Source organism: Coenobita brevimanus, chromosome 76, assembly GCF_032717465.1.
Source record: "Coenobita brevimanus isolate Jiangsu-jjx chromosome 76, ASM3271746v2, whole genome shotgun sequence".
NCBI classification, from domain to species: domain Eukaryota; kingdom Metazoa; phylum Arthropoda; class Malacostraca; order Decapoda; family Coenobitidae; genus Coenobita; species Coenobita brevimanus.
The window spans coordinates 31,840,091-31,856,293 of NC_137029.1; the positions used below are offsets into that span (position 1 = coordinate 31,840,091).

Genomic DNA, 16,203 nt, shown 5'->3' on the forward strand with positions numbered 1-16,203 from the left:
CTCTCTGGGGGGGAAAGGGGTATGAGGGTGGTTTTTTAGATGCTTCAAATTACCGTAATGATTATTGTTGTTGTTGTTGTTGTTGGTAGGGATGGTTGACGTTGAGGATAGCAATAGTGGTGATGATGATGATTTGTCTATCTGTCTGTCTATCTATTTATCTGTCTGTCTATCTGTCTATCTATCTGTCTATCTATCTATCTATCTATCTATTTCCAGACGCCTTATTCCCGTAAGTGGTGGCCCGGAAAAAGAGCTAACTAAAAATACGAACATGATGATGATGATGATGAGGATGATGATAGTGGCAGTAGTGGTAGTAGTGGTAGCAGTACTAGTAATAGAAGTAGTAGTAATAATAATAAAACTAATTATTAATAATATTAATACTAATACTAATACTAATAATAATAATGATAATAACAATAGTAATAATAATAATAATAATAATAATAATAATAATAAAACCTAATAATAATCGTCATCATCGTCGTCGTCGTCGTCATAATAATAATAATAATAATAATAATGATAATAATAATTAATAATTATCATCATGTTGACGATGATGATTTCTTATAATCAATTTTGACATTTTTTTTCTTCTGATTTCCATTTAGTTTCTCTTCTGACACCCTTATTTCTATACTGTTTTTCTGACAATTTTTTTTTTCTAATTTTAAAACCCCTTGTCTCTTATGAAAATGATTCTTTTCCTTTCAACGTCCCTCTCACTGTCCTGGCATCCCAGTTTCATGGCTTATATAATTTTACACCTTTTTGGAGGTATTCTGTTGGTGCATTTCTTATTCATTTATTTTCTCTTATGACACATTTTGGCATTTTGTGGTCAGCCAGCTTCTATTTACTAAAAACTTTCTGATTCCCACTTTTAAGCCTCCTTATTATTTTATGATTATTATTTTCCTCATGTGACGCCCCTCTTCTTTCTTCGTGTGATGCCTCTCTTCTGGAACATTTTTGCAGTGTCACATCTACGATCTACCCTATCATGGAATATTGTAGTCTAATAGAATTTTGTGTTAATACCTTTTCTTGGATTATTCTGATTCGACGCCAGTTCTTCCTCTTTTTATTTATTTATTTATTTTTTTTTTGGCAATTGTATATTCCAACACTTTTCTTGGCAGTATTCTGTTCTGTGACAACCTTTATTTTGGTGTTTTCTGACACCACTTTTTTTTTTTACTTCTATATTTAATCACTTTCCATACTGGCGTAGGTTTTCGTGGACAGTTTCTAGTCTGACACGTCTTTTTCTTTTTTTTTGTATATTGACACTTGTTTAATATTCTGAACTCGTCTTTTTGTTATTATTATTATTATTATTTTTTTTTTTTTTGACGTGTTCTTATTCTGTATTGATTTTTTTTTTAAACTTTGTTGCCTCACATTTTTCTTCTTGGTTTAATCTTTCCTGCTTGTATTTTGTGGTGTCTTATTCATCGACAGTTAATATTCCTATACGTTAGTCCTTTATATTCTGTAGTCACTGTTTCTCATGGATAGCCTCTGACAGTACTCTTTTCTGTTATGACATACCTTCACTGTCTTTCCTTCTATTTTTTCATTAAGTTACTCATATGACTCCTCCGTTTTTCCTTCGTTTTCATTTTTGACACCTTGAGATGATTTTATATGTATTGTGGCACTTTTCCCTTCTTGAGTATTCTTACCGTTGTCGTAGTGGGTGGAGAAGGTGATAGGATAGGAGACGAGAGGTATTGGTTTAAGGTAGATTTTGATGAGAAGGTTAGGCTGTGGCAGGGTGGGTTAGGCATCATTTTGGCTGGGTTAGATTGGGATAGGTTTGGTTAGATTGTTTTTTTCTTTCCATGGTGATGGTTGAGGGAGAATGTGATCAGAGAGACGATAGGTATTGGCTTGTTTTAGATTTTAGTACGACAAGGTTTGGTAGGCTAGGTTAAGTTTCATATTGGTTAGGTTAGGTTAGATCTGCTTATGTTTAGGTTAGGTTGTGTTTTGTCTTACCCTGGTGTTAAGGGTGGAGAGAGAAGGTGGTGGTACGCGAGTGTGTGTGTAAGCTGCCCTGTGGTTAGAGAGCCACTAATGAATACGCCCTCACCTGTGCTCTCCCCCTTCTCAACTGTACACACGCAGGCACTCCCACATGTGCACATTTGAAGCGCGCACACTCATACGTACTTACCTCCACATGACATTTAACCTACTTACATAACTACACAGTACCATATCAGTACACATATGCATTCACCGACACGTACATAGATACATACACATCACCATACACACACATACATATGTACACCACCACAAAGGTTCACACATACGAGTACCTTCATATTCACCTTAATTGTCACATATATATACACATACACAAGACCTACGCACACGCCCACCCCAGCACACTTACACTTACACACACATACACACCACAGATCTACACAAACCCTCACAAACACGTACATAAAGCTGGCCAAACATCCTCTCCGGTCGCCATTAATGTTAAAACACCTTGGCGTGAGAATTGAAATATTAACAGTGGAGCCAGACAGCACACACGTCTCCATATTTAAGGGGTTATAGTCACTTTATTTTTCGTCTGAGGGAACTGGACCACTCATACAGGTTAAATACAATGATTCACATACTTGTCGGTTATGTAAGCCCCCTAACACCTTTTCCTAAGTGATTTATTTTGCTTATTACTTCTTACTGTTGTATTCTGTTAGACAAATCCTTCCAGTATCGCCATACTCTTAAGGTGTCATCATACAGAAAGAGTTAATTGCTCAGTGTACACCCCTCGGAGGTGCACACGTGTACACCTAAACGCACGCATGTACAACTTGGTAAACGTACACATGTACATCTAAACGCATTCATATACACCCGAGTGAACGCACACATGTACACCTAAACGCAGGTATATACACCTAGTAAACGCACACATGTAAACCAAAACCCATCCATGTACGCCCTGGTAAACGCACACATGTACACCTCAAACCCAAAAATGTACTCCCCATTAAGCGTACCGATGCACAGTAGCCTACACCTAAACGCACACACCTAAACGCACACACCTACACATGTACACCCGGCTAAGTGCATAGCTACCTATATTGTCTCTAACTCAGATAAGATGATGATGATGATGATGATGATGATGATGATGATGATAAATTTAACTGTGGTGGTGGTGGTGGTGATGATGATGATGATGATGATGATGGTAACGATGTCGATGATAAATTGTGATAACGATAGTGATGATGATGATGATAATGATGATGATGATGATGATGATGATGATGATGATGACAAAAGTTAACGATGATGACGACGGTGACATTGAGCTAGTGAAGTTTATCCATTTTTGTGGTAGGAAAAACTAAGCACGCCCTGCTCTCATATACCTTCCACCTTGCGACGTAGATAAATATGCTGACTCCGTAATATCCTTGTCTTTTAAAACTCTTTTCTGGACGAATTAGTTATTTTAATGGTATTCGTCAAGCAAATTTCGTCCTTAGAGTCATCAGTGGTAAGGATCATTTTTAAAGCGTTATTCTGCTTCTCTTGCATGTGACTAGATTTGAACGAGCGCGCACACACACACACACACACACACACACACACACACACACACACACACACACACACACACACACACACACACACACACACACACACACACACACACACACACACACACACACACACACACACACACACACACACACACACACACACACACACACACACACACACACACACAACATAAATATGTACATACATACACCCGCACGCAAGCACGCAAACATAAATACCTGCATGTATACGTACGTGCACACAACATACATTACACACACAAAACAAATACACACACACACACACACACACACACACACACACACACACACACACACACACACACACACACACACACACACACACACACACACACACATTTATCTCTTGACACGTCACTTTATCTTTCAAATATGCAGCTTAAACATAGCTCATTTATTTTGGGACAGTAAAAAAAAATAGAAGGAAAAGAAAAAAAAAAAAGAATCGAGGGGAAATCGCCATCCCTATTGGTCGGAACTTTGGATACGGCGTTGCTTGCATAGTAAAATAAATACATTAATAAATAAATCTATAATTCCAGGTGTGTCTGTAGAAACTTTATAACACGATGACATATTCTGTATTATGATTTTTTTTTCCTATTTCCACACGACCTTATTCAGCTTGAGAGACTTCGAGATGGAGAGAAAACCGAGTCATCGCAGTGAAGAGGTTGCAGACTAAATCGCTAAGGAAAAGGCTTTAAAGACCTCTTGCATGTTGTTTATATCGTTTTAATAGACGTGGTTTGCATTCATGACACACGAGAATATTGATACCGAGGTGTATAAAGAAAATAAGTCGCCATGGAAAGGGTGCTAGGGATTCTCCAAGGCCAATTAGAATGCGATCTTTTGTTGCGTCCTCTTACTGTCATCATGGGTCTTCTTGCTATCCTTGTCTTAACCTTGATTTGTTTTCGTGGCCTATTCTCTCTCTCTCTCTCTCTCTCTCTCTCTCTCTCTCTCTCTCTCTCTCTCTCTCTCTCTCTTTCTTTGGGAGTAGGGGGGGGGAGATATATAGCGTGTTTACATTGGCTCAGCGGGTGACAGGAACTAAGGAGAAAGTCGTGATGATGATGATGATGATGATTGTGGCCATTTGGATTGAAATACTTATTGCTGTAAAAGGTATACAGAGCACTTATACAACAAAAAAGGTGAGATTGTTTAAAATTCATGCACCATCATCATCATCATCATCATCGTTATCATCAGTCATCATCGTTGTCACTGTTCTTTTGTTGTTCCCGTATCGTGATATTTTTAAAGAATATCCCATCATCATCATCGCCACCACCATTATTGTTTATTTCTATTTTTTAAGAATTTCCCTTAACGGTAAGAGAATTTCGAAAGCACCGTAGAAACGAGGTAGGTGAAAAAAAAATTACAGAATTAAAGGGGAAGCCAGTCATTCTTACACAGGGTTGAGACGAGTTGGCTGATGACGTCAGCTGACCAATGAATGAACTTAATGTTTGTTTATGTGGTGTTGTGGACAGTGGCGGGGGAGGAGAGAAGGAAGAAAAAGGAGAATTAAGACGATGAGGAGAAATAATGATGATGATGATGATGATGATGAAGCTTGTTAAGTTTAGCAGTAACATGAGTTGGGGGATGACGATGATGATGATGATGATGATGATGATGATGATGATGATGATGATGTGAGGCCCCTGTGACTGGCTCATTCAACATAAAATAATCTGGCCTTAGTTGGAATACGCTAACATATCCGGTACTAGAGTTGCCCCGACCGTTAGTGGGTCAAGGTAATATTATATATACTGTATATGCATGGCTTCGATTTGGTTTCTTTTTATTTATTAATTTTATTTAGGTTTACTCTTGCTGTTCCAGGGGATTTTATTTAGCTGAAAAACGCTCCTCGTACTAAAGGGGTTTTTATTGAACGCAGGCTAAAATCGTCTGGAGGTAGCAAGAATAATGACATTCCAGCGCAGATGATAATGGTAAAAAAGATAATGAGGACATTAGTGGCAGTGATGATAACGATAATTATATAAAGAGTAATAACGGGTATGACGACAGTGTTAAAGAACAATTATGATGATGATGATGATGATGATGATGATATGGTGATGACGATGATTTAAAAAAAGATAATGGTGATGGTGACAGCAATGATGATACCGATGATGATAATGATAACGATATGATGGTGATAATGGTTAATGATGATGATGGTGACGATTTAAAAAAAGATGATAATATGATGATAGCAATGATGGTACCGATGACGATAAAGATAACGATAATGATTAGTGATGGTGATGATGATTATGATGATTATAATGATGATGATGATGATGAAGTTATGCTAATGGTGAAGATGATAAAAACAGAAATTGTCCAAAAAAAAAAAAAATGAACGTAAATGTAATAACTTTTTGATAATATTTAGGTAGGTTTGATGGTAGTTGGATAGACCTGCCCGGCACCACACCTGTAATCAACGCTGTGCTCACACCTGTGCCGCTCTTACATGTCCCACACACTTGTTGCCCCCTCCCCGCCCCCCACACAAAATTCTTTCAATTCACATGCACATAACTCCAAGCTCAGAGATTCAAGGATAATCATTTAATCATACAGTTCTTTTAGGTTAATAGCGCGCGCGCGCGCGCACACACACACACACACACACACACACACACACACACACACACACACACACACACACACACACACACACACACACACACACACACACACACTCAATATACGGGGACTTACCACAGAAATTTCAGGTGACTGTGTGGCTAAAAAAATAAAAAAATAAAACTAGATAAACAGGGGTTACAGATACTGATGACTCTATTGACGAAAATGGTCTCCTCATAACCCATAAGGTGTTCTTTGAGTGTATGTCCGTAAAGGTTGAGATTTGAACCGATATCTATGTCTGTCTATCTAATATATATATATATATATATATATATATATATATATATATATATATATATATATATATATATATATATATATACAGTATATATAACTGAATCTGTCTGTCTCTCTGTCTCTGTCTGTCTGTCTGTCTCTCTGTCTCTCTCTCTCTGTCTCTCTCTCTCTGTCTGTCCGTCTGTCTGTCTGTCTGTCTGTCTGTCTCTCTCTCTCTCTCTCTCTCTCTCTCTCTCTACTTCACTGCGTGGCGGACTACCTTTTTGCCCTTCAATAACTGTGTATCTGTTTATATCTATTTACTGTACATCAGTATACCTAAATAGATTAAAACACGTAGGCTACACATAGTAAAAGTCTTGCAGGAAAAAAAATCCCAGATCTTCACATAAATTTATTAATGATTTTTTTTTACAATTTACAAAAACACAAAAGTATGAAAAAAAACACACAAAATAAAATCGTCATGTATTCTAGGTTATGTTTATTTACAGGTATTTACAGCTGGGAGTTATTCAGTTATAATTTATTTACTTATTTTTCATCTAACTATTACTTCTTTGGTTTCCTGGAATTACGATCTTGAGTGACTAGGTTTAGGAGAGAGAGAGAGAGAGAGAAACTTTGAGTAGATTTGACTGAGGTAGAGTAAATCAGAGAGAGAGAGAGAGAGAGAGAGAAAGGTGAAGTAGAGTAACTTTGGGTAGGTTAGAATGAGGTAGGATAAATTTGGGTAACTTTAGTGGATTAAGGTCAGCGTAAGTTTGTAGGCTGCGCTGAGTTAGGAGTTAGATGACTTAGGATAAGTTAGGAGAAGTGAAGAACATGCGAGTCAGTTACTGTGGTGAGGTGGGTGAATTAGGGATTAGGTGAGCAAGTTAGGGAGGAATGGTAATGAAAGAGAACTAGATTGACTGAATTTAGTTACATGTAGTGAAACAGCAACCAAAATAAAAATCCGTGTCCTTCATTAGAAAAAAAAATGCATCCTTTAAAAGCCAAAATTAAAATTCATTTCCTTTAACACCAAAATATTAAGCCGCGTCCATTGAAAAAAAAAAAAACTGTATCCTTCAGAAGCCAAAATTAAATTAGTTCCTTTAGAACCAGAATGAAATTTCGTTGCAGAAAAAAAAAAATTATCCTTATAGACCCAAAATAAAAGGTTTTCCTTCGTGACACTAGGATACATATTAATCCTTTCACCATTTAATACATGATAGTATCTAAGTTTTTGCAGCTACAAGAAAAAGAAGTCTTACCAAGGCGTATTAAATGACTGAAAGTTATACGGTTCCAGCAATGACTTAAGCTGTTCAAAAAAAAATAATAATAATAATTCTGTAGCTACGAACTTCATACAAAAGGGGTGTGATAATGAAGTGAGGGAGTATAAATGCTGTGGTGATACGTGATGTTAATATATTTGCTAGAAATTATTGAAAAAAAAAAAATTGTAGATACTCCTCGAGTCTTGGCAATCCGTACTGGTTTTATACTTACAAAAACGATTCTCCTCGAATTATATTAAAGTCCTTCATCTCCTTGCATTGGTGATAAATAAATGTAACTCTTAGAAATATTTGTTAAGTATTTGATTAAGTATTTCGTATTTACACCAAATATTAGCATCTACGTAAACACGGACATGTACAGTTCACAGCTTACATACTACACTTTATAATACAGAATATAAATGCTACATATATAATACAGGATCGGGAAACACAAACACACTTACGAATAATTCCCTGTCTAACTAAGGTTTTAAAATGCAGGTGGCACAGGGAGGCTTTAGCATCTTCCTTTTTGTCCAGTTCTAACGTAATAATTAAATCTTTAGCCATGACACGAAAATTACAGTAGGCTATAACTATTTTCTCTAGGAAGATCAAGGAGAGGCGTATAAAAATCTTCCTTTTTGTCCAGATCTTCTCGTAGAAACATAGCTACGATGGGGAAAAAGATCGTAAGTGTGCCTGAGAATCCCACCTCCAGATTCCCTTCTTAAATCTGCCATACCTGAATGTGACGTCATAGTGTAAGTGATGACGTGTGTTTTGCACCCTTAAGTCCGTTTTCTAAGGTGATTGAACACTTTATTCACGTAGAGTCTTGAAAAACAGAGCCGGAAATAATATCAATACTTCTCTCGTCAGGAAGGTACAGACACAAGTATGTTCCCTGAATTTGACGAACACATAGCGGAAAAATCGAACCATCTGAAACACACGCTGATAAGAGATGGGGTTTTTCACTGTATTTCGCAAGTTGCAAAGTTTCTTCAGACGGAACGGGGAAGATAATGCTCTTTGCACTAGGGATCTAAAGTTCTGTCGCCTGCCCCCCGTCTCTCTCTCTCTCTCTCTCTCTCTCTCTCTCTCTCACACACACACACACACACACACACACACACACACACACACACACACACACACACACACACACACACACGCACGCACGCACGCACGTACGCACGCACTGAAAAATAACTGGGATGGATCTTCAGCAAACGACACATATGACGCTAATCTGACACCAAGTAAATTCATCAGTGTCAGTTGCTACGGATTCACCACATTGATTTTCGAAGTCCATGGAGAGAGACACAGGAAAGGTGACAGAATTTTTGAGCCCTCCCGTACTCTTTAGGTGTTACATTTTGACCATTTTATTCACCTGAGAGAGGCCCAAAGCAACCAGTGTTTAAAAAAAAAAAAGGTAACTAACGATGATGATGATGATGATGACGATGATGATGATGATGATGATGATAATTACAACTAGGCCTCAGAGAAACGTCTTTGTATCTATTATTAAAGAACTGGTGCAAATTAAATACCGGACTAAGAAATTTTTGCTTGTCAGTTCGTCTGTAACTTAATCGGTTGTTGTAGGTGATCTTCCCTTACACGTGAACACAATAGTATCTAGTACCCCTTATTACTGAGTGTTCCTTGCAATATACCCTTTGTTTTGGCTGCATTATTTCTCAGAGAATGTTTGCTTCTAGGTCATCGAGGGGGTGAGGTTTGTTTTTGACCCTTTGCCTTAGGTGACCTCACAATAAAAAGTATAAAGAGACTTGAATAGCCATATTTCTTCTTAGAGTTGTAATTTCTCTCGTGACTGCGTTAGCTTAATATAGAGCACCTGGTACAGTTATATCAAGATGGCAAAGGAGACCACTTAAAAAAAAAAAATCGTATTTGTGGTTGAGGTGACAGACTGAACTACGTAAGTCAGGAGTTTCATGTAAATCCATTCATCAGTAATTGGCTTACTTCTGGGGGATTTACTCTTTGGCCTTGCTGTAATGAATCACCCTGTACAGTCAGCATAAAATACCCTGTCGCCATCTCATTTTTTCTCGGCATGGTCTTGGAAAATTAGTGTGATAAATCCGCACCAGCTGATAATATTACCTTTTATTTTATGATAGATCAGTGTTATCAGTGTTGGTTGCTGTGGATTCATGATACCGATTTTCAAACTCCGTCTCGAGAAAAATAGGAAAGGTGAAAGGACTTCTGATGTCGGCTGTGCATAACTTCAGAGCACACCTGATTTCTACACATCTGGAGCCTCTGACCTTTTACAGCCGTTTTATAGGTTGGTAGTCAGCTCTATCCTGGGTGTTAATATGTGGCTTTTCGATTCACCATTACAAGTCACCACCACAACTGGAAGGTCTGGGGCTTTCTTCCCACGTACCGCCTTTTCGTTACAGGTAATTGATTCTGAGCCGCTGTCAATCGTGTCGTCCCTGTATGGGTCACCTGCGAGCATAATTAGGCCAGGGTATGACACAGGCTTCCGTATGACACTCGTATAAATGTCGGTACCGGGAAGGGAGGCGTTAATGGACTCTGCATCAAACTTTCTCGGATCCAAGTCGCCACCCTGCGGTTCCCCGGATGTTTTGGTTTCCTCGTTTTCTTTCGCCTCGGCCTCTCTCTGTTTCTTTGAAGATGGGCTGACTTCAGGGGTGATATATTTGTCCACATTCCTGGCCTCCAGTAGGTGTTCCATATTCCTCAAGTTCATAATTTGTTCCCGAATGGAGGCGGATGTTCGGTATGGGTCGACTTTCCCGCCGTTGTAGTGGTATTTGCCAGAGGCTAATTTGGTGATGTTGTTATTGTTCTTCTCGACATACTGAACCTTGAGTCTGTCCTCGTTCTCCACGTTGTAGTCGACGCTTGGGAACTGCATCTCGCCGTATTTGTCCCCTGTGGAGTAATCATACAGGTTCTTAGCCAGTTTTTGCGGTGAACAAATCCCAACAGCAATTTATTATCATCAGGGTCAGCCAGTTTTTACAATAAATAAGTATCCATGATAATTAACTGAATGTGAATTAAGTACTGTGTACGATAAATTAATGAGAACAGTTGTTATCGGGCTCAAGTAGGTTTGACAACGAACATGTCCCCACAGCAATTAACAAAAATCAGAATTAACCTATAATTTTGATAGATGTCCACAGAAGTTCATTATTATTGGGATTAACCACAAAAAAAGTCTCCTGGGGTTAATTATTATCGGTAAGAATTTTTTGCCCTAATTTTCACTAATACATACTCTTGTTTGTTTGTGAGGTGCTTAGTAGTGAACATATAATAAATAAGCGAACAGTATATAAACAATTTAGCTTAACCCCTTCATTATGATGACGTATTGGTCTGGTGTATTCTTGCTACCTCCTGACGATATTACCTTACGAAACACCCGGTACTAATGAAAACTAATTAAGCGCTCCCGTAAGAAAAATTCCAAGGAAAAAAATCGTCCTGAAAGAGCTAGACTAAAATCGAAAAAGGTAAAGGGATTGAAAGGGTTAAGGGAAATGTAACTCTGCTAAACTAATTAATTGCTCCCGTAAGAAAAATCCCAAGAAAAAATCGTCCTGAAAGAGAGAAGAATAAAATAGAAAAAGGTAAAGGGACATAAAGGTTAAGACAAATGTAACTCTGCCTGTGCTTAAGCCCCCCCCCCAAAAAAAAAAAAATAAATAAATAAATAAAATCTCAAGGTTAAAATCGTCCTGATATTGCAAGAAGAAAATTGAAGAAAGTATTCGGATTGAAAAGGGTTAATATTGTTCATTAGTACCGTAATAATGTAATATGAATACTGTAATATTTTTCATGAATACTGTACCCGTGCTTGAGGTCCTAAAACGGCTCGAACTCGGTGAATCGTCTGAAGGAGGAGTGGGAAGGTGGTCCTCGTAGAGAATGCCCTCCTCCTCCTCCAGAATGATGGGCGTGAGACTCATGAGGGACACTGATCGGGAGCCCATCTGACTGCGGGAAAGATCTGCAGGAGAAAGGGAGGGATCAGAGTCTGTTTATTTATCTATTTATTTACGGTATTTATTTATTTATTCATTCATTTATTTCCACCTGACAACGATCTTTGACCCCAGGGAAACAAGAAGAATCATTATAGTCTGTTTATTCATTAATTTATTTTATTTTATTTTCACTTGACAAATATCTATAATCCCTTTCAGTTCAGTCGATGGCCAGGGTGTACTCAGACTGGAAGATAAATTTGAGAACAAACCAGAGACTCGTTCCTACCTCATAACTTACATAACACATATTAAATACATTCATATCAAACGAAGCCTCTAGACTGATAGTAGCTTTTGAAAAATAAAAAATAAAAATCGGTTTCAATCTTTCAAACCTTCAAAGAAATACTCAAGACTGGTTGACTCTTTCGGATTACGAACGAGTTTTTTTAACAGAACAGAGGAAGGAAAGCCAGTTATAAAGAAAAATCCATACACCAACTGCAAATGTCCTCCATTCATTAAAAAAAGAAATCGTAACTGTTTGACGAACTGGCGTGAGTTGAAGTTTGGGGGGAAACCAAGTGCCAGATCGGTAGTAAAATAAAGGAAAACTGCATCTTTCTCACCTTCAAACGAATCCTCCAAACTCTGATGGAAGCTCCTCGAATCGGCGTCACTGAACGAAGGTGATGATGAGAGTGAGGTTGTGGAGTGTACTGAGGGCGGGGGAGGGGCCTGCTGTACCACCAGCCTACACCTCTCTGCCTGGGCCTGCCGTCGGGTCTGGTATAGGGTCCCTCCTGTGTTTAAGGGGTCGGGGGAGGGCAGGTCACCGTTTTCCTGTGAGGGGTACAGAGATAAGTTTGATAGTGGAGAAGGTCATAGTTTTTTTTAATGTTCAGGGGCATAGGGGGTAAATTAGTGATAGGCCTTTGTGCACTGTTTGTATACTGTTTATTATTATTCCTTCCATTCGTTTATCAATCTTTCAACAGTCATCCAGACCTGTAGGTGATGATTCCGCAAGCTTCAGATTAGTTTTTTTTATCTTTCTATCTCAATCCATCCATTTATCTCTACCCTGTCTATCTATTTTCTATTAATTATCTGTTTACCTTCCTCCCTACCTACCTATGATAGAATACTTGAAGGTAAACTAAATTATCACTGTACGTGGTATAATTTTACTCACCATAACATAGGATTCAAATATAACTAACGCTAATAAATGATCCCCACCATTATTTACTACAGAATCTAGTGCTGTGGTACAGTAATAAGAATCATTGCAACGGTCTTAGTAAAACACCAATATATAAACTAACCTTGGCCGCCTTTTGCCTTTTGTACCTGGCCAGCACCCTCACAGCCCAGGACAGCAGCCTCCTCCAGTCTCCAGGCACTGTTAGGATGTGCTCTTCTCGGCGGTTTAGTAGGGTGAGCACTCGAGACAGATCCCTTACCACGGCCCTGGGGGAAGAAGAGTGGGGTGAGGAGGTGTGTGTGGGTTTTGGAATAGTACCGGATATTTCTTAACACCTTCTAGCCGTCTCGTTATCTCCTAGCACGTATCCCTTCCTCCTTCTCCTCATCTCTCTTCCAGTCCCTTAATCCCCCTCAATCTCTCTCCAGTCCCTTGAATTCCCCTCAGTCTCTCCTCCAATCCCTCGAATCCCCCTCAGTCTCTCATCCAGTCCCTTGAACCCCCCTCAATTTCCAAGCCCTTGAACCCCCCTCAATCTCTCTCCAATCCCTTAAACCCCCCTCAATCTCTCTCCAATCCCCTGAACCCCACTTCAATCCTTCCTCCAGTCCCTTAAATCCCCGTCAGTCCCTCACCTGTATGCCTTAGTCTTGGTGTCTGTGGGTGAATCCGGTCCACCCAGCATCCTGAACCGGTTCCTGGTGTGGTTCAGCATCTCCAGGAAGTTGCCAGCCTCTCCCCTTAGACACGCCAGCTGCTCCAAAAATTCCCCTCGTTCTTCGTCAGGCACTGGCTTCTCTGTGGGGTTAATTACTCATATTTCACCTTAACCTCGTACAGATTTTCGTCTCTAAGTTGCTTATTTCACGTAGCCCAGTGGCAGGAAACGTTTACAGTATATATTTGACCTCCACTTGTTTATGACAGGTAAATATCTATAAAATGAACTCGTTTGACAGTATTTTGCTCTCAACTGTTTACATTGTTTTTCCTTCAACTTTTTATGACAGTTTTAATCAGCTCGCCGACAGATTTTGATTACTTTTAACTGTTTGCAGCATTTTACCATTACTTACATTTTTCTTCGATCAGTTTTTTTTTTTTCTTTTTAATGGCAGCGTTTTATCTGCAGCTGTGAACGACGATATTTTACCTTCAAACTTTTTACGACAAATTCATACCTTCAGCTCGTTACAATTTGCCACTCACCTATAGAATTCGGCCTCTTGTCCCTCCACAGTCTCGGTAGCGGGTAGCGGTGGTGGTTGTGGTTGTGGTGGCCGTGGTTGTGGTTGTGGTGGGGGTCTGGTGATGGCTTGGTCCGTCGGCGCATGTACAGGAGCGCCCCAATCACCACACCCACACACACCGCCCCACCCACCGCAGACGCAGCGATAATGGTGACGTCCCGACCTGATACGAGGGCCAACATACTGCGTTCTGGGGATAGATAGATGGACAGATAGATAGACAGATAGATTAAGAGGAGGAGAGGTGGGGTAGATGTATTAGACCGGGGATAAAGATACACTCCAACAACTATCGCTAACTCTACGTTGATTGTTAGGTCCTGTTAAGAAACTAATGATGATAAAATGAGTTCTGGTGCAAGAAAGATAAATATATAGGTAGGTAGTGTAAGGGCGGTACGTTAGAAGATAGATAGACCGATAGATAAATAGATAGACAGACCGAACCGCATAGCCCACCGCAAACGTCGCTATAATAGGTTCCGACCTGATAATGATGCGTTCTGGGGTAGCGGGAGAGATACATACATACATATATGCATACATACATACATACATACACAGTTATATGGGCACACAGATGTATGGATTGATGTACAGTATATCGGTAACTATGTGAGATATATAAAAAAAAAAGAATATGATATTAAATAAAAAAAAATGAAATATGTGAAGCCAAAAATACACTGCTTGCATCTTCTCAAGCCATTCCCGCCCATTTAATAACGAGTTAATACCAACCTTAGAAGTAATTAAATTAACTTTGGCTAGTAAAATTACCGGCGCGTTATTTAATTAGGTATCATTAGTTAGATGTGGTGTGGGATTAGACAGCAGTGGATGGGTGGGACTGAAGATTAGTGATGAAGAGAAATAAGACGTGGAACATAGAGAAAGGTGACTCTTATCGTTGCAGTACCTTAGGGTTAATTATATGCAAAGGAAAAATTATGCACGTGCTCTCTCTCTCTCTCTCTCTCTCTCTCTCTCTGTTATCTATCTATCCATCGATAAATCCATCCATCCATCCACCCACCCACCCATTCATCCATCCATCCATCCATCCATCATCTATCCATTCATCCATCCATCCACCCACCCACTCACCCACCCATCCATCCATCCATCAATCCATCTATCCATCCATCCATCCATTCATATATTTATTTAAGCCTCACCTGTACAAACGCGTCCCATGAGAGAGGAATGTACTGGCCATGAGGTGGAGTATCCCGGTGGACAGGTAGTGTGGCAGAGGCGTGTGGATGGCATGATCACGTAGGCACACTTGACACACTGCGCCGAAGCGAGGTCACACCGTAGGCACTCCCGCTGGCTGCACGTCGCTGAGGAGGGATGCAGGGAGTTAGTGGGATAGTGTGGGTGTGTTATAGCTGAGCAGATACACAGAAAACAGAACTTAGAACAGCAGGCAAGGCGGTGAAGGGAGGGAGTGTAAATACAGATACACTGGCAATACACAGGGCTGATGGGCAATCGGCCTGTGTGCCATACAGGCTTAAGCTCACACACGACGTTCTTCCTTAAAAAAATAAAATAAGATAAAAGAAGCATAGTTTAACAATTGATGTCATTCAGATAAAAAATGATGCATACCGTCTCCAATTTCGTGCACTTTCTTCAAACATTATGGAAATATTTTATTGAATCTTAAGTGACTCGAGTATAATTACCTTTTTTTGTGCTGATTATCCACGGGGTCCTTAAAAAAAAAAAAAAAAAAAAAAATTATCTTAATTTATGTACTACCGTCAAGGGAATTTATTAATCTAAGGATATTTTCGTAGCAAAGAAGCTCACGGTTTAACAGAAAGAAAGGCAGAGGGGAGGTAGAAGTGTTGAGAGGGAGGGAAGGAT

The 16,203-nt window shown here is 39.3% G+C and overlaps 1 protein-coding gene across 1 annotated transcript; it reads right to left on the reverse strand.

Annotated features, from left to right (window-relative positions):
• Positions 1-10,172: 10,172 nt before the first annotated feature.
• T48 (FU domain-containing protein T48) lies at positions 10,173-15,612 on the reverse strand. Its single transcript, XM_080278971.1, has 7 exons — positions 15,504-15,612; positions 14,285-14,515; positions 13,711-13,873; positions 13,197-13,341; positions 12,498-12,711; positions 11,730-11,888; positions 10,173-10,798 (listed from the first exon to the last, which is right to left on the reverse strand). The coding sequence occupies exons 1-7, from the start codon at positions 15,595-15,597 to the stop codon at positions 10,173-10,175; spliced, it is 1,632 nt and encodes a 543-aa protein (XP_080135097.1). The 5' UTR covers positions 15,598-15,612.
• Between the last annotated feature and the right edge of the window lie 591 nt (positions 15,613-16,203).